Source organism: Catharus ustulatus, chromosome 12 (assembly GCF_009819885.2).
Source record: "Catharus ustulatus isolate bCatUst1 chromosome 12, bCatUst1.pri.v2, whole genome shotgun sequence".
Taxonomy (NCBI): domain Eukaryota; kingdom Metazoa; phylum Chordata; class Aves; order Passeriformes; family Turdidae; genus Catharus; species Catharus ustulatus.
The window spans coordinates 1419613-1440815 of record NC_046232.1 but is presented as its reverse complement, the minus strand read 5'-3'; the positions used below and the strand labels follow the sequence as shown (position 1 = coordinate 1440815).

Here is a 21203-nt window from a genome sequence, read left to right as displayed (position 1 = left end):
GGTTAAAGCCCTCTGGTAAAGACAGAGCTCCAGCCTTCCCTTTGGGCACCCCCACATGGAGAATCCCGTGGGTTTCTCCTTGAAAACAAGGCTGCACACAAATGCACTCTGTGTTAAACGACTCCCTGTTGTACATGTAAAGATTCGATTTGTCAAAATTCATTCTGAAACAGGAAACGGGAGTGCTTGGCTCTGGAATGAGAGGGAACAGCCAGAGCCTTTCCACAGCCACGCAGCAATTTCGAGGGGGCTTTGCCATCTAGTGGTTGCAATATTCTTACTGCCGGGGTTTGGCTTTTTAGGCTTTTTTCTGCTTTCTCTCTCTTTGTTTTTGGACCTTGTTTTTGCTGAAACACTGAGCTATCCTCTGTGCCACAGGGACCATCAGGAATTGCTCTGTTGGCCTGTTTCACAGCCATCCAAAGCTGAATTTCGTGGTACCAGAGATGTAATTAGCAGAGCCCTGCCAGTGGCAGGGCTTTGGTGACAGCTATTCTCACCACGTACACTGCTGCACCACACTCTTTGGTCTGTTTAAACTTTTTCAACTTTAAGCTTGATAGTTTGGCCATTTTTTCCCACCCATTTTGTCTTTAGACACTGGGCTAACTGAGTAATTTAGAGAATCCCTTTATATCTTGCACACAGGAAGGTAAAACAGGTTCCTCTAACCGGAAAACCACAGATCGTTTTTAATTTTCTTTCTTTTCTACCTTTGCTTGCTGAACAGAAGTGTGAAATAACCCCACCTTCCTTTCTGGTAGGTTTCTATTTTGACACTGGTATGCTCTACAGTGTTCAGTTGTTCTTGTGATTTTTAAAAATACCTTTTCTGAAAGTGAGAGAAGCCTGTGCCAGATGAACCCTACAGTCAGTTCCCAGCAGTCCTGTCTGCCCTCAGCCCCGGGTAACGTGGATCCCACAAGCAGAGCTGTGAGACCCTGCAGTGACAGTCCCCTCTGAGGCCACCCTCAACATCTGCCTTTCCTCCTGGCACACAGGGAACACCCAGGCTGCTTTTACCAACAATTTCTGCTGTGAAGACCAGTGGTGGCAGCAAAGTGTGGGGAGACCTCAGAAATCATCTGGTCTCAAATAATTCACACCTGGGACTGTGTCTGCTGGCAAAAGAGAAATAAATGGAGGGGGAGGAGTTGTGCTCTTCTAACAGTGAGGTGACTGAGCCACCACCCAGCCCTAGGAAAGGCACACAGCAGGGGCTGACCTTCTTTAGCAGGCATGTGGCAAAACCACTGAAGAATGGATTTTGCCAGGATGTTTTCTGGTCCTCAGAGGAGCTACAAAGAGAAAGGCAGCACCCCTCAGTGGAAGGGTTTGTGTCCAGGTTCCAGCTGGGCCGTGATGTGGGCTTGTCAGATCAGAGGCTGCACTGTGCACCAGCCTGGACTCAGGGACAGCTTTGGGATTTTGTGGCTTTCATGGAAGCAGCAACCCGTGCGCAGGGTTCCTCTCATGCTGTGGGGTGTCCACATCCATCTGCTGCTGCTTGGATCTCTCCAGGTGGGAGTCAGGAGTGGCACAGCCCTGAGCTCAGGGGAAGGGGCTGTGTCATCACTCCAGAGCTCTAACTGGGAGCACAGACACATCACCCCACACTTTACTGGGGCAGGGGAGCAAACATGAAGACATCTCCACGTTCCTTCTCCTCCCTGTCAACCTGTGTCCATAGACAACAAATTAGATCTCCAGAATGAACTGTCCCATCCAAATAAAAGGTTAAAACAGTCAGAACAAATTTTGTACCTTTAACATAAAACTAAATTTCCTCACATCTCTCAGAAAGAGAGCAGCCCTGCTCAGAAATGCCTGTCCTCATCACCAGAGAGCTTATCTAGATTGAATTTAACAGGGACTGAGCAGAGGCTTAGGTCCATTTTCAGAGTCTTGAAAGTTCAAAGTACTAGTGTATAAATTCTGTGTGGGTTCAGAACATTTGGGTGGAGAATAAGCAAGCATGGAAGGATGTGACCTTCCAAACTGTCTTTCAGCTTCAGTTCAAAAATGCCTGCTTTGTGTGGAATAATACAGAGGATTCTGTATATTAAGTGACAGATGCACTATTTTTATCCACAGGAAGTAGCAATTGACATTTCATTTCAGATGCCCTCACCTCACACTCACTGAAATGTTCTATTTCAGGCATTGCAGAGAAGAGCAGAGCACACTTGGGCTTGAAGGAACTACCCTTTCCCGAGGTCCTAAAGAGATGTAGTGGGAAAAAGGCATGAAAAATGTAGGAAATCATAAACATGAGAAGAGACAAGCAGAGCAAATGACAAAAATAGCTGTTGTCAGCCTAGGCAGAATGTAACCAGCTAGTGTGTGTTTCCATCAGTTATTTTACAGAAGAACAGAGCTCCCAGAGGCCCTGGTTTGGCTGAAGCTGAGCATGCAGCTGAGAACTGGGCTCTCTGGCATATTGTGCTTTCCTGTTGCTGTGCTGAAGAGTTGCCCAAAGCCACTGCATGGAAATTCCCAGGCACCTTGCACAGAAAGGTGTTTCCTCTTAAAGCTCTGCTGAGAATCATCTCCAGTGTGAGAGGCATCTTTGCTGTGCACACTCCCAGATGTCAGTCTGTGACTGGGCTGAAAATCCCAATTTCTGTACATCCTCTCCCATGTGTGCACCACAGAGAGTACAAATACTGCACTTTAAACTTCAAAACCTATAGTTCTTCCTCCCCTGCTGCATATGGCTATAAGCTGTCATTTGCCAAGAAAACACGGCTATAGGTTTGCCATCACCTTTTAAAAATCTCTTTTTTTTAGTAGAGACTAGGAAATGGTGATGCAGATTTGATGTTTTTTTAGTTTAAAAAGTGGGTAACAGGCATACATTGCTTCATCTATTGACTCATTGGATGCTAAAATGTCTCAGGGTTTTAAATAAGAAAAAGAAGAAAACCCTGGAGGCTATTCCATAGAAAGCTACTGCTGGTGTGGCATCCTGTGAACATCCTGATTGCTGTGGTTAGAAGAATTTAAAAGAAATATCTTCATATGCTTGCCCTGTTATCTCTTTCCCTTGGGATCTAGTGCTGGGGACAGAATATTAAGCTGAAGGGGTTAGTCTGAGCCTGTGTGATCCTTCTTGCACTCTTAGGTTGAAGTGCGAGCATCCTTCTGTGCATTGGGCTTGCCAAGGCCTGTGGCAGCTGCTGAGTGAGAGCTGTGCCATGGGGTGAGCAGAGGAACCTCTCCATGTGGAAGGAGTTGTACCAGCTGAGGTGCTTCTGGCCAGGACGAGCAGCTGGACCATGGAGTGATGGTGTTCTTTGGCTGATAGCACTTAGAGGGAACTCTCATTTCTTGAGCTGGAAGTTGGTGTGTTTGCTTGCTCTGTCAGTGCTACCCAGCACAGGCTTCTTTTAGAAAGCCCATCTTGGCTATTTTAAAACCAAGGAAAGGTGCAGTGTGTCTGCCTTGCTGGTCTTGGGGCTGTCAGACACACTGTGAGCCAATTCCCACCCTGCTGGGCACAGGAACACCAGCCCTGGCTGGCAGAGTCACCCCTTGCCAGCCCTGAGGTCAGAGTACTTGTCAGGGTTCTGGCCTGGGGAGTCCCCAGGGGACACAGCACAGTCACTGATGTCACTGCAGTGCCCTGTGTGCCTGCCTGGGGTATCCCTGCCAGCCTTGGGACAGAGGAGCTCGAGCCATGTCAGGGAGCAGCCAGGGATACAGAGTGGCATCCTGATGGCTGCTGTCACCTGCAGTTTTCTCAAATCAAGAGAGAGTGGTCCCAGAGTTCCTGTTACATCCCAGTAAGCCTTCCCTATAATCTTTCTTTTGAGTCAGCAGCATATTCCTTCATCTGAGTCTTCAGTGAACAAAAAGGGCAGTAGAATCTATTTATACATTTAGCTGAGTTCAGCAAGTTGCTCCAGCTGAAGAAGAATTTAGGGGGAGAATGAGCAAGCCTGAAAAATGTTGAAATTGTTCTTTTCTTTGATTCAAAAATAACAGCTTTTAAAATGTAGGGCAGTCTTGGGAGAGAGCTGTTTTCTGCAGCAATGGCCATTAGCTGGTGCAGAGTGCCATCACCTTCTCCAGGCTGCTCTGCTGCTTATTCCCTGCACCTTGTTTTGTGCCTATCCTGACTGTGCTGAAACATCAACCCTGGCCTTCTGTTGTTTCTCTTAAGGTCTTCTGGGAATTTTCTCATACTGGAAGATTTTGGGTGTTTGTTGTGGATGCATTTTTTATGTTCTTTTTATTGATTTTTTTGAAAGGGTATCGGGTATCCTCCCCATATTGGGAACTACTGGGACATGAAATAATTTCCCAGAAAGGATAGAAAGCCCTAGTATCTGATATATTTAAAAGGCGGCTAAATTTAAGACTAGAGGATAACAATTTTACATTAGCAAGAAAATGACTGAGTGATTTAAAATTAGCAATTCCTGCTCCTCTGCCATGCATAGCACAGCACAAGAAGGTCTGCAAAATGTTCTGCAAAAAAAACCAACCTGGAAACTACATTTGTTTCTGATGATTGTCAGATGGAAGTTTTAGTACAAATGCATTAGACTTTAAGAAATACTGGTACCCAAAGCTGCATTTGAAGATATGGACAGCCCTGTTCAGCCTGTCAAGTACTTGTAATTCTATTAGAAACTAGTATGCTAGATGATAATGGGGAGTCCTATAGAGAGCAAACACTTGGAAAAATGCACTGGAACAGTTGCAGCATAGTCCTTTCAAGCTTTTCTTATTATAGGGAGTACATGGATTCCCTCCCTCAAGTTTCCCTGAAGGACTGACCTTGGGGCAGAACTGCTGCCAGCAATCAATGTCATAGAAACAAACAGAAACTTCACACCGAGGAGAACACACAGACACAGAAAATTCAACAATTTGAAGGCATCAAAACCAAACACTGCATTTTCTTGTGTTGTTCCAGCCCTGGACAGACTTTTGTTTTCTCTGAGTTTTTGTTTGCCCTGGACAAATGCCCTTCACTGTCTATGTAATTCCTTTTAAACAATCAGAGAAGGCTGGATGAGAGAGAGCTAAGTGTCCTCTCTGCTTCAGAACAGACACAGTGAGACACTTGCTCTGATGAAAACATCAGTGCAGGGCTCTCCCTGACCAGGTGTGGGTTATGCAAACACAGTAAATCAGCTCTGCAGCACAGCTTTGTTCCTGCCTTCAGCCTTCCCCCCATGCCAAGCTACAAAATTGCTGGGTCAAAGTGGAGCTGGGCCCAAGTCCAAACTTCCCCCAACTTGAGGGGAACTTGGATCCATATCCCAGCACTGGGACTTGGCTCTGCTTCTAAATCAAGCTCTCATAATCTCTTGGGAAAAGGCAGACCCATGAATTGTCCACTAAGTTACTGAAGGGCAGCCAAAGCTGCTTGTTCTGAACACATTTGCTCTGCCTGCCAGGAAAGGAGTTTAGGTGAAGCCTTTCTTTAATCCTGGAATGTTGATCTTATCCTTTGGGTTCAGAAGAACCCATCCATCCTTAATCTGATGTTTTAATTTCAGGATATTTAATTTCAGGCAGCAGGAAGGCAGAAGCATCTCCTGGTGCTGTGGATCCCTGGGTGCTGCTCAGGGGCCAGGCAGAGCTGGAGCCCTGGCAGGGGGAGCCTTGCAAATGCCCCTGGCATGACCCAGCAGTGTCTGTGCCAGCCTGGCAGTGCCACCACCGAGGCACAGCAGTGACACAGCTCTGGGGTCACTGGCACCTGCCTGCCATGGCAGGGCAAGGCTTTGGGACCAAGATTCCCCATGAAATATGGACAGGAAAGCACTTGCACTGGGAGTGATAAATCAGGGTGAAAAGGAGCTCAATTAAGACATGAGCTACGGGATGGAGGAGGGGAGCAGCCCCCAGGGATCAATAGAGCTGCTTTGTGTTTAGATTGAGGTCTTCTCATTCAGGATTGTCTTCTGTGACCCCACATCTCCACCCTCTGCCACCTTATTACTGTATTATTACTTCTTCCAATAATGACAAAATGTCTCACTATAGTTGCTGCCATCAATAATAGCAGCAGTTTATCAGCAGTGTTTATTAAGTTAAATTCCATACCAACATCTATCTTCCCCTCCCAACACAATTTATACATAATTTAAGATAGTAATGGAGGAGACAGAGAAAAATATATGTCATCATAGTGTATTTCAGTAGCTCCATTGAATTATTTCAAATTAGGTCCCTTCAAAGAGATTTACATTTTGTATTCCTAAGCTAAGCTTTTTTCCCTGCAGAAGCTGGGGGTCTTTGTATTTGTTCTGTTACAGTCTCAGTGTTCACCAGCTTTCCAGAATTGTCAAGCCACCATCTTAAACATTTCACAACCTTTTCTTTTCTCTTTTTCCCCCACCACTTAGTCTGCTTTTGGAAGCAAATATTAAACATTACGAATCGTGAAATAAAGAAAAAAAAATTCTCAGGAAAGAACCTACGGCAGTTTTGAAACAGAGACTGTGAATCCCACTGTGGAGGACTGAGGGGTTTCCCCACTTGCCCTGTACATTGTGAAGAGCTGTGCAATGCACTGAAGAGAGTGCTTGTGACCCCATCCACAGGCAAAACACAGGAGTCTGATTTCTTCCAAAGCCATTTTGTTTGCAGTAATAATAAAATAATTCCTTACTTGATTTCTGTTTGTCCTCCTGCTTTTCGGGCAATTTGAACCAGCTCTTTCCCATATCTCTCTTCTGCTTGTGCTCTGTTAAAAGAAAAACTTACTCAATTTCTCTTAGTGCTACCAGGATCACATTTACACAAATCCTGCAATTGTATCTGAGGTGCAAAACATCAGAAATGCAATTTTAAAAATTTCTCTATCTACTCAATCCTAATGCTGTTAGTTAACCTCTGAAATATTTTGGGTAAGTTATTTCTGGAAGAAATAAGATAGAAATGAAGCCCATCTTCATGGCTTTGATTACTATGGGATGCTATGTGCAGCTCTGCCCCCAAAACATGGGTTCATGGGAAGAAGAAGGTGAACAGAGATGAGATGAAGGTGTTCATAACACAGCAAAAGGAACCTAAAAATGACAACGGACTCAATCCATAAACACCACATGTGAGGGGAGTGAAGAGCAGGTTCCAAAGGATCCATTAAAATGTTGAGAGTAAATGGGAGCTGGGGACAGCAGGAATATTTCTCCCCCTTAGAAAGATGAGGCACTGCTAGAAGTGCTGTGGAGGCCGAGGGGAAGGAGCCCTGCTGGTTGTGTGGGGAGGCTGGGGCAGCTTTGTGGAAGGGACAATTTGTGTCATCTCACCTAATGGGGAACTGTAACTTGTGACTCAGGAAAGTGGTTCTGTTTCTATGGTTAATAAAGAAATACAAATATTCGTTTGCTGTTTGCCTTTCCCCCAGCACTGCAGGAAACTTCTATTCTCTTTTTAAAAAAGTATTTGTACTAAATGTGCTACTTCCTTTCTCCTGCAAGACCAGGGTGTGACCAAGATGTCAGCCTTTGAGTAGCTGCTAAAAACTACTGAATGGTCAATAATAAATAATGAACAGATAGCCTGCTGCTAGCACCTGGGGGAAGCGATGATTTTGGTTAGGGTAAGTCCAGTTCTCAAATGAAGTTTCAAAGCATTTCAAACAGTTTTGCCTGAAACATGGCACCTTAGAGAAACCTACTCTTTGTTCAAAAAACAAATTTGATGTGGCTGCAAGGCCCTACAACCCTGCTGGGTTTTAGTCCCATCACTCTTCCCACTTGGCCAGGAGGTGCTCTGTATGTCTTTGCTGAGTTCCAGCAGTTTGAGGGCTGCTCTTGCAGTTTTGCTCCCCGGCAGCTGTTGGGGTCCCTGAGAACCTCCCACCCCCTCTTCCCGCTGGCCCTGGGCTCTGGGAGCTGCTGGCCCTGTAGCCAAAGTGTTGTGCTGCAAATCGCCCATCTCCTGGGACCTGAGACAGGCTCAGGCACTCTGCCCAGCCCAAGGAGATCAGTCAGGCTGCTGGAGCAGCAGTGCTGGCCCTGCAGCAGGAGCAGAGAGTGTTCCTTGCCTCTGTCCATGGCTGCCATGTGTGGAATCCTGCTTCTGCTGCCCTCCTGCACTCAGAACTGCTGGGTTTTAGTGGGGGTTCCTACAGCACTGCTTTGGCAATTCTGCTAGAGGAACAGGGCAAAATATGGTGACAGGCCACACAGATACACCACTACTTTTTATGTTAGATAAACGACATTTCATCAAAATGGAAATGCACTCCAGACACATACTGCTGCAGAAGAAGAACAGATTAATTTTCTTCTGATTTCAGTATCAGAAACACTTCTGTGTCAGAGGCTTTGCTTAGAGCCAGTGCCTGTGCAGCAGTGAGCATGACTCCAGTGCTGCAGTCCCACTTTCCTTGCTCAATACACAAGTATATAATGGGAAAAAACATGGCCAGCTTTTAAACCAGTCCCAGTTCCTGAAACCTCAGCATGGACGGGACTGGACTAGCCCAGGGTCAGAGGAATTTGACAGGAGGCTGATACCGTCTCTTCACATCTGCCTGCTGCTTTTCCCACTTTCTAGTACTCCTGCACTCAGCTTCTAGGTTTCCCTCCAGCCACCCAGAGATGGAACATTATGTTTTAACCCTGGGCTTTGTCCTGGAGTACAACTGCTTTCTCACTCCCAAACCTCTTGGGCCCTTCTCTAGGCCAGTTAGGGGGATTTGTGGTTGGAAAACTGATGAAGTGTTAATGTGGCCAGGGCCAGGGCAGCTGGTTTCAGACTGCAGGAGTCCTTGTTGAAATTCCAACGTGAACCACTTGGTATGGGCAGCCTCTAGGAAGAGAGATTTATCCCATCTGTGATCTTCTGCTGGGTCATTCCTATGGATGATGTGAGGGTGAGCTGAAACAAACATTTCCAGCAAGAAACTGGAAATCACATCTTTGGTTCAGTGCCCACTTCTCATCTCCTTTTCCTCTCCCCCAGCATGACGTACACACAGGCACACACATGTACTCGCACTCTGCTATATTCTGGGGGTGTAAAAACCCCATGGAAACATTTGCAAAATTACTGTACATGTATTTTTTCTTCTTTACGGAAAGAACTTTGTGTCTTCACCATAAATCAGAAAAATCCTTCTCCTGTAGCTTTCAGAAGGCTCTGAAATGTTTTGGAAGGAGCACAGGCGTGTGCAGCCCCCATGCAGAATTGCACCACCCGAGGCCTGCAGGGCAGCTCTGATCTCTGAGAGTTCTGAGGCACAAAGGAGCTGTTTCAAACAGCTGCAGCTCAGCTGCCATCAGGCAGATGTGACTTCAGGACTGTGCCAATATAACACACTGGTGGTCGAGAAATGCAACTCAAGTAGCTGCAGGTTTTGTAGGAGACTTCACATGTGTGAAACAGCCACCTTTGAGTCTGACAGATCACACTCCCTTCAAAGACCCAGGGTTTTAATATCAGCCTTCAGAAAACCACCCTGAACCCAGAAAACTAGATGGGGACAGTATGAGAAGAACAAGCAGGAAAACAGAGCAATATTCATGAGGTGACAGTGCTGAGATTAGCTACTGTGGGGATTGCCTGTTGGATATGTACAGTAATTTCACGACTATAAGGCACACCCTTTTGACTAAATTTTTTGCCCCGAACCCAGAAGTGCAACTTATAGTCCGGTGCGCCTTATCTGATTGACAAAGTTGCGAAATTTGCCAAACCAGAAGTGTGAGCCGCAATGGGGGGGCGGTGCCGCAGGAGCGCCAAGTCGCGAGGTGGGGCAGGAGCAGGTGGCCACGGCCGGCAGGAGCCGTGCGGGGAGGGAGGGAGCCAGCGCCGGCCCCTGCGCGGGCGGAACAAGAAGCCGGGCGGTGCCAGCCCTGGCCCGGGCTCGGGGGGAAGGAGAAGTGCGAGCCCGCAACAGCCCTGAGCAGAACCCGCCCGGCGGCGGCATCGGAGCAGCAGCAGCGCGGCCCCTGCAGCCACGGCAAAGCAGCAACAAGTGGTGGGGAAGCGGGGAGAAGCGGCCGCGGGGAAGCGGCGACAAGCGCCGCCGCTGCCAGCCGGGGGAAGCTGGGACACAGCGCGGCCGTGCAGTGGGAGCTGTGAGCCGTGCCAGCCGGTGCCGGGGGCAGGCGGGAGTGCTGGGGCCCGCTGCACGGGGAAGGCACCTGGGGCTGCGTTTAAAGGCTACACTGATCTTTTGAAAATGTTTGCAAATTGAGCACCTGCCAGTAATTCATTACTTAGTTGCGCGCTGCATGGCTACTCGCTGCAAAAAAATAGTGCGCCTTATAGTCCGGTGCGCCTTATCTGATCTACAAAGTTGCGAAATTTGTCAGCTCCCGGAAGTGCGCCTTATAGTCCGGTGTGCCTTATGGCCCTGAAATTACTGTAATCCATATTTGTGTGGTCTCTCCTACATGTCAAGCCTGAGCAAGTGAGTGCTTCCTGCTACATGCTGAAACTGCTGAAGCCACTTCAAAACAGAACCAAATTTCAGAGCTGTTTTTCAAAGTCACAACTACAGAACTGAATGGCTAAGGAGCCAGAACAGCAGTGTGATACATATTTTCTCATCCACAAAATTTTCAGCTGTCCATAGTTGCTGTTGAGAAGCACCAAGAAGCACATAATCAGAAAAACAAACTACAACATCCTTACTCAAAGCCTGCTAAGGCTGGTGAACAACAGGAGCTGCTTTGGGCATCTGGGTAAGGCTTTAGGTAGCATTTAATGTAGCTTTGTATTTGAAAAAGGTCTCAGTTTTGCTATTGGCAGGAAGCTGAAACAGTGCCTGTGGCAACAGCATGTTCAAAGACAAAAAAAAATGTGCAAGTCATTTTTGCCCTGCAAAAGGGGAAACTTAGAAATGTGGATGTAGGTGTTACTGTGTGATTCTGGACCCATAATGAGATGTTTTAGTGGAGCTCTGGGTTTCTGACTCTTTCAACCTTCTCTTCCCTTCTCAAGTCTTTGAGATTTCTGTTTATCTACCTTCACATCACAAGGCTGGCATTCAAATCACTCAGGCTTTTCTACGTAAGCTTGGAACAGTACCAAACTGAGAAACAGCCTGCTAGTCCCTTCCAGACACCAAATGAGACAAAAAAGGAGGCTGTTCACACTTTTTTCACTGTGATTTTCATACCTCTGCTTGAGCAAATCCTCCACATCTTTGCACATCTTCTTCCCCTCCAGCAGCCGCTGGACGAGCACCTCGTAGCCGGTGTGCAAGGTGAACTCCTTGCACTGAAGACAGAAAGAAAAAGTAATAGCTGTTAAGAACATCAGTTCCTCTTACCTTAATTCTAATTCTGTTTTCTTAATTCCTCTTAGCATAGTTCTCAAAAGAAGGGTCAGAGTCAGGTCAGTACAAATATCAACCTGTGGGGCAGTGACTGTGCCACCTGGTCAGCGGTGGTGTTTTCATGGCAGAGTTCACAGCACAGGGACACAGGATTTCTGTGTTCTGCTCCTGGTCCTCCCACTGCCTCACAACAGCATCAGGACAAGCCATTTTTCCACAGAGAGCCTGAGTTAACCAGTACATAGTGATAACATTATTGAAAATGTAGTGGTGAATGTTTTCTGAGCTTTATGTTGCAGCATTATGGTAAAATCACGGGCTGTGAAACTGTAAAGAGAATCAGTGTGTTCCTTCCCTCAAGCACTTTATCTACAATACAAGCCCTTATATATGAACTGGATGCAGTTTATACATCCCTCCATTGTCCCCTAAGCAGTTACCATTTAATAAATGGGTTACTTTATTGCTTTCCACCACCACTGTGAAGAAGACAGCTGTTTGAGTTTTGGTACTTGGATAAGATCCTCTGGCAAGCAACTGCTGAGCTTGTGCCTCTGCTTCCTTGTTGCTGGGACTGGAGAGGAGCAGGGGAGTTCTGGGGATGAAGGGTGGGGGTTGATGGCAGCCTGAGCTGCTCACACAGGCCTTGGGGCTTCTGTGGAGATTTGCAGTTCTTCTAGGAACAGGGTTTTTTGGTTCAAGAGCAAGGATAAATTTCTGCAGACAAACCCTGTAAACTACAGCATGTAGTAACATTTCCAGTGCTACAGTTCATTGCAAAAGCCATCACCCCTGAAGGAACAGCCCAAACCATTCATTTTCCTAATGTTTCCAAGGGCAATTTACACACACATCACAGGGAGGAATCCTGCCGTGAAATAAACGAGAAGCACCAAGTTTTGCCATTCAGAGAGAAAAGCAGGAAAGGTTCTTGATAATACCCTGGCCATGGACTTAGCACTTCCCCCCTCTCTCTTTTTTTTTTTTGAGGATATTCCAACGGCAGAAGGCATCTCAGTGCTGTAAAAAAAATTACTATAAATGGCTCCTTCTGCCAAACTCTGGTCAGATGCTCCACAACCATCTCACACCCCCAGCATTTTAATTGTATATTTTCAGATGCAGTCAGCTGTACCCTATAGCTTTCTTGTCCCACAAATGCTGCCCATGAGGCAAGTGAAAATATACCTGTTGGCATCACCCCAGCAGTCACCATTGCCACAGGCACTAAAGGCAGAGTGAGAAGCTCACTGTGGTAAGTCTGCCTTTCTGTTCAACATCTCTCTGTGTTCAGTAAATGCTAAAACTCCCTTGGTGTCTTTCCCCATCTCTTTTAAACTGGCACACTTGTTACACTGAAAGGATGACAAAATCATTATATCCCAGAGAACATTTATTAAATTCTCTGAACAGAGAATGCAGCCCCAAACTGTTATCAATCCAAAAGCACACATGAACACAGCAGTGTGCTGGGGCAGCCTGATGGGCTGAGCCCATGGGGCAGGCCCCTGGGAGCATCACTGTCTGCCAGGTTCCTCTGGGTTTGTTCCTCTGGCTGGCCCTTGGAGAGGGATTTGGCTCCTAAGAAGGACTCCTACACAGACACTCATTTAACTTGTCTTCATTTTGGGGGGGCATTTATCTCCAAATTTTCTCAGGCTCTGAACAGCTCTGCCTCCTGCCCAGGCTGCAGAGGGAGGGAGAGGAAGCACCACAGCCAGACTGGGACAAGTGTGAGCTGCTCTGGTCACTCATCCTGCAGCACTGCTTCTTAATTTCCAACCACAACCAAGCCATGAATCACTCAGGTCTCAGCTCACACAAAAGTTTCCCTTTCATTTCAGCAGCTCTATTTCTTCCTTCACGTGTTGTACAACTGCATCCCCTCTGAACCTCTCCTTGCATCCGAACAAATGCCCTTTCCTTTTTGTTAGGACATCCTGCTTTTTCATCCCATTGATTCCCATGTGTTGTTATAGCACCTGTTCAAGGCTGAATAAATTCCTGTTGGACAAGGATGGTGTTTTACCACTTTTGTAAAGACTAAGTGATGCTTTGTACCATGGCATAAATGTCAGCTCTCTCAGAAACACCTGTGGTTCATCAGAGACCAATGAGACCATCATGTTTGCCTTCTTCCACTATCAAATTATAGCAGTGGCACTTAAATGAGCTATGATCTACAGATACACCTGCAATTCTCTCCTCTCCTGCTATTTTATTCAACAAGGACTCAGTATATATTGGATTTTTTCACTACTGATCTCTTACTCCCATTTTGTACTTTGAAATTTTGATTTTTATCTGTTTTCTGTTACCCCAGGCTTGAAGGTTATCAGACACCTCCTGTACAATATTTCATTCTACCTGTTTGTTTCAAGCACAGCTATTTCCAGCCCATTGTTCATGTCTCATGGCAGGACCCAGCACCTCCCCCAGATCAGTGTCTTTGCTCACTTTAGAGTTCTTCCCCTGCTTTGTCTGTTCAGTCCCGTTTTGTTTTCATCTAGTGTCTTAAGGATTTCCTGTGCAGCACCAGAACTGACCCCACATTTTCTTTGTCAAGACAATCAGACAGCAAGATTGGATCTCATTAAACAACCGTCTAGCCTTGCTAAGCTGTCTCGCCTCTATTCTATTTTCCATTTACCATTTTCTGTTATAATTAGCACCCACACTGAGTGTTTTTGCAAAAGCTGTTAAGCTGTACTACTCAGACAGTGTTTGGTACTTCTCAGAAAGGATTTTGTGATGATTCTAAGAACTAATGAATAGTCAAATAACTATTTTAATTGTTTTAGAAATTGGAAAAAATGCTTTAATTAGATAATAAATATAGTCATTAAATGTGTAAAACATCATTTGCTTATACTAAAATCTAGTTGCTTGGAAGAGGGCAATTTGACTCACCACCAGTAATTTCTCTCCTTGCCAAGAAAGCAATTCTGCTTAGTCAAAGCGTGTGTGGCTTTGAAAGAGGATTTAATCCCTGTTACTAAAAAGGATTATTATTCCTTGCTGTCCAACAGGCCTATAATTGCCAAAAAGAAAGTGCTTGACAGGGATTTCAGTGTTGTGAGAAGGGTTGTGTTGTCCAGAAATTCACCCCCTCACTCTGCACATGTGCTCTTCTCTCTGCCTGGGGATTTTCCTCTTGTTTTCTTCTTGAAAATCACAGGTAAAGGAGGGATGGCTTTTCCTCTCTCCTGCCCAGTGACAGAAGTTGCTTCCCTCCAGTGCAAGGAGCAGCAGTGTTCCTTCAGAGACAAAAGGAACATGGAGGGGAGTACATGACTGAAACCCACAACTGCTGTGCTCTAGTTGAAGCCAAACAGCTTTTCCTAGAACACTTGAAAGGAGGCATAGAAGCCTGCAAGCAGAGGTGATGACAGTGAACACACTGGGATATCCATCCTTCTTTCCTTTTCTTTTTCCCTCTCAGGATTATCAATGCTGCTCCCTCCCATCAGTCATTTCCTGTGAGATCTGTGCCTCAGGACTGTGGCCTGTCCCTCCTGGTAGGGGTTTCTCCATGGGTAACCACCCAGGCAAATGTCAGGAGTTAATTGTGGAAGATTATTCAGGGCTGGCTCTGAGCTGGTTCCTGCAGCCATCAGGGAGAGGATCCCAGTATTTTGCTTTGGTAATGAACTGCAAGGGAAGACTGGAAGTGTCAGTTCCCTGCCCAGAGGGTAGAAAGTACCAAGATTGCTGGGGGTGGACATAATTTCTTCTTACCTTCTGGTGGCACCAAGCTGAGTAACCTTGTGCCTTTAACAACTCACTGAGAATCAGCCTTATTCCAGAACATATTCCTGTGAGCCTCGTGCTGCTGCTGCCCAGACGGAACTGTGAGGCTTTTTGAAGTACAAGAGTTGACATTTTGAAGTGACAAGGCTACTATTGCAATGATATCAAACAGGAAAGATTAAAATGCTGTGCTCATTATTGAAGCAGCTTTCAGTAAATCACTTTTCCAATGGGCTGGACTGAAGCAAAGCCATCTAAACTCCTGTACAAAGCACTCACTCCATGGTGCATCCTGCATGTCCAGCTGGGGATGGTCACAGTGATGTGAACTCATCAGGTCATCAGTCCTGGCAACTCTGGGCTTTTCTGCTGTGCCTGCTTCCCTTGGAGCATTTGTAACCATGCTGGCACCTGCCTTGCCCATACAGGAGTTTGTTTAGAGGCAGTTTACACAGCACAGCTCAGAGCTCTCCCTGCTCCTGCAGGATTAGCTGGCTTGGCAGCACCTCAGCATCTCCCCCAGAGCAGCCTGTGCTGCTGAAGCTGTGTGTCCTGTCTGGGAAGTGCACCTGGGCTTGCTGCAGGGCTCTGCAGCTGTAGGCTCTGGAGCTGCTGCTCTGCCTCTCAGCAGGACAGGCTCATCCCAGCATCTCCAGCTGCAGCTCCTGCTCACCTGCTTTCTGTAAGGAACTGGGTCCAGCTGGGAACAGAGACAGCAAGCCCAGGGTACAACAGGGCAGTGACACCACCCTGATGGGGAGCAAGGGCTGGAAAAGGGAAAACTCCACAGCAGACACTGGGTGTGTTGCTCAGTGCCCAGCAGGACAGTGCTGAGCTGTTGTGGTGATGAACACAGCACCAAAATCCACACGTGGTACCTGCTCTGCACCTCTCAGGGGGGCCTGGCATGAGCACTGACAGCCACAACAGGGCTCCCAGGGGTTCCTTCTGCCTAATCTGCCCTCATTTAGGAGTTATCTGAAATTTATTATCTGCTAATATTTTAAAAAATCTTTTAAACCCCCCCCACTTTCTCTTCAGTTTGAAAGTATTTAGTTAGAAAAGTCCATTCCTTCTCTTGGTTCCTAATGATATTTTTCCAAAGCTTGTATCAGAAATTTCTCACACAGTTGTGGACTTAAAATGCTAAATGCTGCTACCTGATCCAAATAAACTATCAATACAGATTTTCAAAGAGAAAAATAATTGAAACTGAATCTGTAATGTGTATCTTTGGAATTTTTCTCTAAATCAAACTATTTTTGCATTCATATCTTGTTTAGTTTAGGTACGCTTATAACAGTTCTAGTAAAATAAAAACTGAAAATCCACATTTCCAGAGTTAAAAAGGAAATAACTACTGGTATGAGGAAGAAGTTGAGAGAGAATAGGGCACTATTGGAATGAAGTTTTGAACAAGCATAATTTTGACAATATCTTTTTTTACTGTCAGAAAGAAATCCTTTCTTATCCACAGTGATCCATAAATGATATCTCAGTCCTGGACTGAAATTAAGTTGTTCTGAGTTAAATCAATTAATTGTATTCTTGCATCCTCCCACTGGGTATTGGCCCTGAATGTTTCAAATCTTGTTCCCTTGACCTGCCAGTCTCCTTGTCAAGTGCTCTGCCAAGGCCTTCACATGTGTAGATGAGCAGCAGAAAGACCTACCAGCCAAACTTAGAATCTCCCAAGTCCATTGGACTGGACATTTCCTGCCATGCCATGGCCTTTCACTGTAATTCAATAATTTGTTTTGTTTTGTGGTTTTCCCCTGGTACACTTTAAAATTTCCTAGTGTTTCTGAAATACATCCCTGATACAAAGTGTTTTGGGAAGTTTATGCTGTCTTTCTGCACTGCTTACATTCCCTGGAATAAACTGGCCAGCAGTGAGCACCAGTGCTCTGGGTGTGCTGAAAATAAAGTGTACTGCTGTCTTTCTGCTCTCCTGGAATAAACAGGCCAGCAGTGAGCACCAGTGCTCTGGGTGTGCTGAAAATAAAGTGTACTGCTGTCTTTCTGCTCTCCTGGAATAAACAGGCCAGCAGTGAGCACCATGCTCTGTGTGTGCAGAAATCCCCCAGCTCTGGGGACCAGGGGTGCCTGGTGTGGCCCTGCTGTCACAAGAGTGCTTTGCTGCTGCTTCCTGTTCCATGGCTGCTGTCCCAGCTCTGCTCCACCACAGGGGCACATGAAAGAGCCCTTTTTCAAAACCAACCCCTGCTTTTCAGCCTGGCCCTCCACTGCCTGGCTGCCAGCTCGGCAGCCCCATTCTGAGCTGAGCACACACATGGGGGAAGGTCAGGATCCCCAGAACAGAGCGGGGTCACATCAGAAACACCCAATGAAAATGCTCTCCCCTGAGAGTACTGGGTGTGATATGAGTCCTTTTCCACACATGTTCATGTCACAGTCAACTGCTTATTGGGTTTAAAAGCATTTGTTCATGCTCTACTGTGTAAGAGCTCCTTTTTCCTACTGGCTGAAATCAGTTGGAATGGATGGGAATGTGTTGCTGCTTGTGCTTTCCAAGATTGACTACAGAATTTACACAAGCTTAAAACATCTATGTTTTTTTTTAAAGTATTGGCTTTTTCCCCACATAAGCAGAAAAAGCAAGGAAGAGTGGGTGGGTTGAAGCTGGCCGCATAATATTTCTGTCACTTCTCATACATTCTCTCTTCATGTATCAGAAACATAAAGGTTTGCTCAGGATGTAGGTAGGGACATTTTGGTGATAATTCCAGGAGCTGACTTGGGCATTTTCTACAGGAGGCTTAGTCTGCAGTTTTGCTGCAGTCTGTTACCTAAGCCTGACATGCAGGACCTTTCATGGGCAGCAAATGGTATTTATGGCCAGGCAATAGCATAGAGGTGAATCTTGAATGGAACCTCCAAAAATCAGAGGGGAAAAAGCAATGCCTCTGCAGCATTCCAGTTGCTGGGCTGCCTGACTGCCTCTCCCACTGCCCCTATAGAGAGATTCTCATCAGTCTGCAAACCTGCAGCAGAAAACTGAAATTGAGATTCACCAAACTCTACAACAGCACTGCCAAAGACACTGAGCAGAACAGGAGCTCCCCAGTGCTCTTGTGCTCCTGCCCCTGCTGGTTTTCTCTGAGAAGGAAATGGCTGATTCAGAGTTCTACTGACAGAGGAATTTGCTCCTCAGCTTGCTGAGCCCTCGCCCTCCTCACTGGCACTCTGGATTGCTCTGTGCTATGAATTAGGCATTCTTACAGTCACAGCATATTGTTTGGCTCTCTTCACGTTTTAATCACACCCTGATTTGCACAGCTCCAAAGTGCTGGCTGCACCAAAGCCTGCCTCACTTCTGCAGGTGGTTTGCTGGCTCACAGCACACAGGGAACAGCCTTGCAAAGTCTCAGTTCCAGTCTATGAAAAGGACTCTGCTTGTGCTTATTAGCTCTGTTTTAGGTTGTCTTCTTAACAATTTGATTAAACATTATTCTGAGTGCAGTTCAGAGCCCCAGTGCTCCTGCGCTAGCAGAAGGAGAAAGGACCCAGCAGACAGATGTGCATCACAACAAAAAACAAGACAAAAAACTAGAAATCCATTCAGGAAATCCATATAGAACAAACTTCTGGAACACCACTGTGATGGGCAGAGTAAGAAATGGGACAGCAGGCAGCAGAATCCCTCACCAGTTTTAAATGAGAACTTGATGTGGCTACATGACACAGGTTTGAGGTGGCAGCATCCCTTTGTATTTTCTCCATATGACTTCAGACAACAGCTAAATCCATAAATCAAAGTGGCTTCTCCTTGAGAGCCAACAGAGAGGCCAGCAGTGAGGATTTGCACCTGTCTTTCAGAAGGCACAGCACTGCTGCCATGGTCCTTCTGAAACATGACAGATAAACGTGTCAGTGATGAAATCAGCTGCTCCTTCAGTCTCCCACTGAGTAACATTAGCTACACAAGAGAAACTGGAAGAAAAATAAGGAGAAATAGAATCTTACAAGTAGCGGATACTTCTGTTTTACACAAAATAATGGTCAGAGATTACTTTTGTTTCTATTCCTCTTAAGTTCATCCGCTTCCAGTTTCCTTCTCTGTTACAAGAGGGCTCCTGTCCATGTACAAGCATTGTGGGCTCAGTCCCAGACCACAGCCTGAAGCAGCCCTGACTTGCTCAAGCACAGAGAGAACTGTCCACCAGGTCTTACAGAGCCCCTAGAGCCAGACCTGCTCAGTTAGTACATTAATTTATTAAAAAACCGTGTCTTTCTCTTCTTTTTAAAGTGCTTAGAATTGTTTCCTGTTGGTCCTGAAAAAGTCACTTCATAAAAGCCACTGGTGAGCCCATGTTCTGTTACTGGTGTTTCCTGGCAGATAGGGAAGGGTAAAACTTCAGGAAATATTCCCAGAGTCTTGCTGTACAAGGGAAATGAATTAAAGATTAAAGATTATTTCAATAGCTACATGTTACCAATTCCATTTCACAAGAGATCTTTGCCACCTAAATAAGAATTTTCAACATATCCGATTTCTCAACATGATGCAAGGTTCTTACACTGCATTGGTATCTGATTGAGACACCCCCTGCCCCAGCACCCCCCACGTGCTGTGTGCAGGGAAGAGCAATTTCCTTTGAACCCTTCCCCAGCTGTTTCATGTGGGGGTGAACCCTGTGGCAGGAGGGAAGGCGTGCCTGGACTGCAGGCAGTGCTGTGGGCAGGGAAAGCTCCAGTTCCTGTTCCAGAATGTGCTTCCCCTGCAGAGCTCCCAGAGCCACAGAGGGGTTATGAGCCTCCTCCTCTCTGGTTAGCCAGTGCATCTTAATTCTCCATCTGCACAGAAAGCCTTTACCAGGTGTGAACTTCTTCAAAGCCCAGCGTTATCTTCCAAAACAGCAGCCCTACTTCCACTAACACCGTGGTTTGCACATAAAAGATTCTGTCAGAAACCCAGGCTCCAACCAAATGTACATGCAGGGTCTTTCAGTGGCAGGGCCCTCCTTTCCTTCTCGGCTGCTTCTGAGGATTTCCATCCTGCTGAGCAGGGGCCCCAGGGGTTTTGTCAGTCCTGACTTGTTAATAACCCTTCAGTAATTACAGCACCTACTGAAAGGAGCATGAAGTGATGACACTCAGACCTCAGGGCTGCTGACCACCTATTTTCCTTTTTGTCTTTGTCCCCACCCTTTATTTTTTTATTTTTCTTTCATATTAGGAATACATTAGGCCTGGACAAATTGAGAGCAGCACAAAATAGCTTCTTGATTTGAAAAGCTCATACATTAAGAAAAAAAGCTTGTGTTTATTTATTTATTTGCTCTGAAAGGGACCACAGGAGTTGGTATCTCTAAACTAGCCCGAGCTGGTACATTTTCCCAATTCCCAAGCCTTTCACTTCAAGCAAAGATAAAGTTGCATGAGGAGCTCTGGAACTTTTGAATTCCTCAGTCTTGTTCAGTGACATTTTCCCACTGCTTTAAACAAGTGCCAAACTCCATGTACAGTAAGGGAATAATTCTCTGGGGAACTGAAAAGTTGTTGGGATCCAGATGCATATTTTCTATGTGGGCTTTTTCCTTCACCTTGACATCCTGAGTAAGGCTGAGTGATCTCCATACAGAGCTGTTCCCCCAGCCCTCAGCTCATCCCAGCCTCAGGTCCCCAAATTCTTACTGAACACCACAGTGAACTTTGTACATTATTGAACTGTGGTTGCTGAGAAAAGTTTTATTACTTTATACTTAATACCTAGATTAAATTGGAGATGAAACTAATGTTTTCTGTGCCATCTGCCTGCTGGAATCTACCTTGCTGTGGCAAGGCAGGAAAATGAAATAAGAAAAAGATCTCCCTGAGCCGAAGGAGCTGAAATATAACCAAGCAGCCTAACTTGCCCTCCATACAAGCGAGCAATGAATGTTACTGGATGGAAATTCCAGGGGTTCCCCTGTGCCTACGAAGCAGCTCAAGTTCAGTGTCCCCAGCCAGGGACTGAAGAGAGGCAGCTCTGCTGCATTGCAGGAGTGTCAGCCTCGAGGGTGTGAATCACCCAGTCCTGCCAGGAAAAAATCTGTTGAAATGAGATTTGTAGGGACAGTCTGAGATCCACCCTGGAGCAGCTGAGGTGGGAGGAGAGGCTGAGGGCTGGCACTACAAGAGGCGCTCAGTGTGTTTCAATTCCTGTGGGAGAGAGCCAGGGCTTCTCAGGGGC

General features: G+C 46.1%; 1 protein-coding gene across 2 annotated transcripts in view; it reads right to left on the bottom strand.

Moving 5' to 3' along the window:
• The window catches only part of PSTPIP1 (proline-serine-threonine phosphatase interacting protein 1), a 52330-nt gene that overhangs the window by 20242 nt on the left and 10885 nt on the right, over positions 1-21203 (bottom strand). Inside the window, exons 3-4 of one of the 2 annotated variants that reach the window (XM_033070541.1) lie at positions 11099-11199; positions 6632-6706 (exon numbers count right to left, since the gene is read on the bottom strand). In XM_033070541.1, the coding sequence (XP_032926432.1) occupies positions 6632-6706; positions 11099-11199 (176 nt within the window). Of the gene's footprint in view, positions 1-2131; positions 2217-6631; positions 6707-11098; positions 11200-21203 lie in introns of those variants that run through there. The other variant, XM_033070542.1, reaches the window with a different exon arrangement.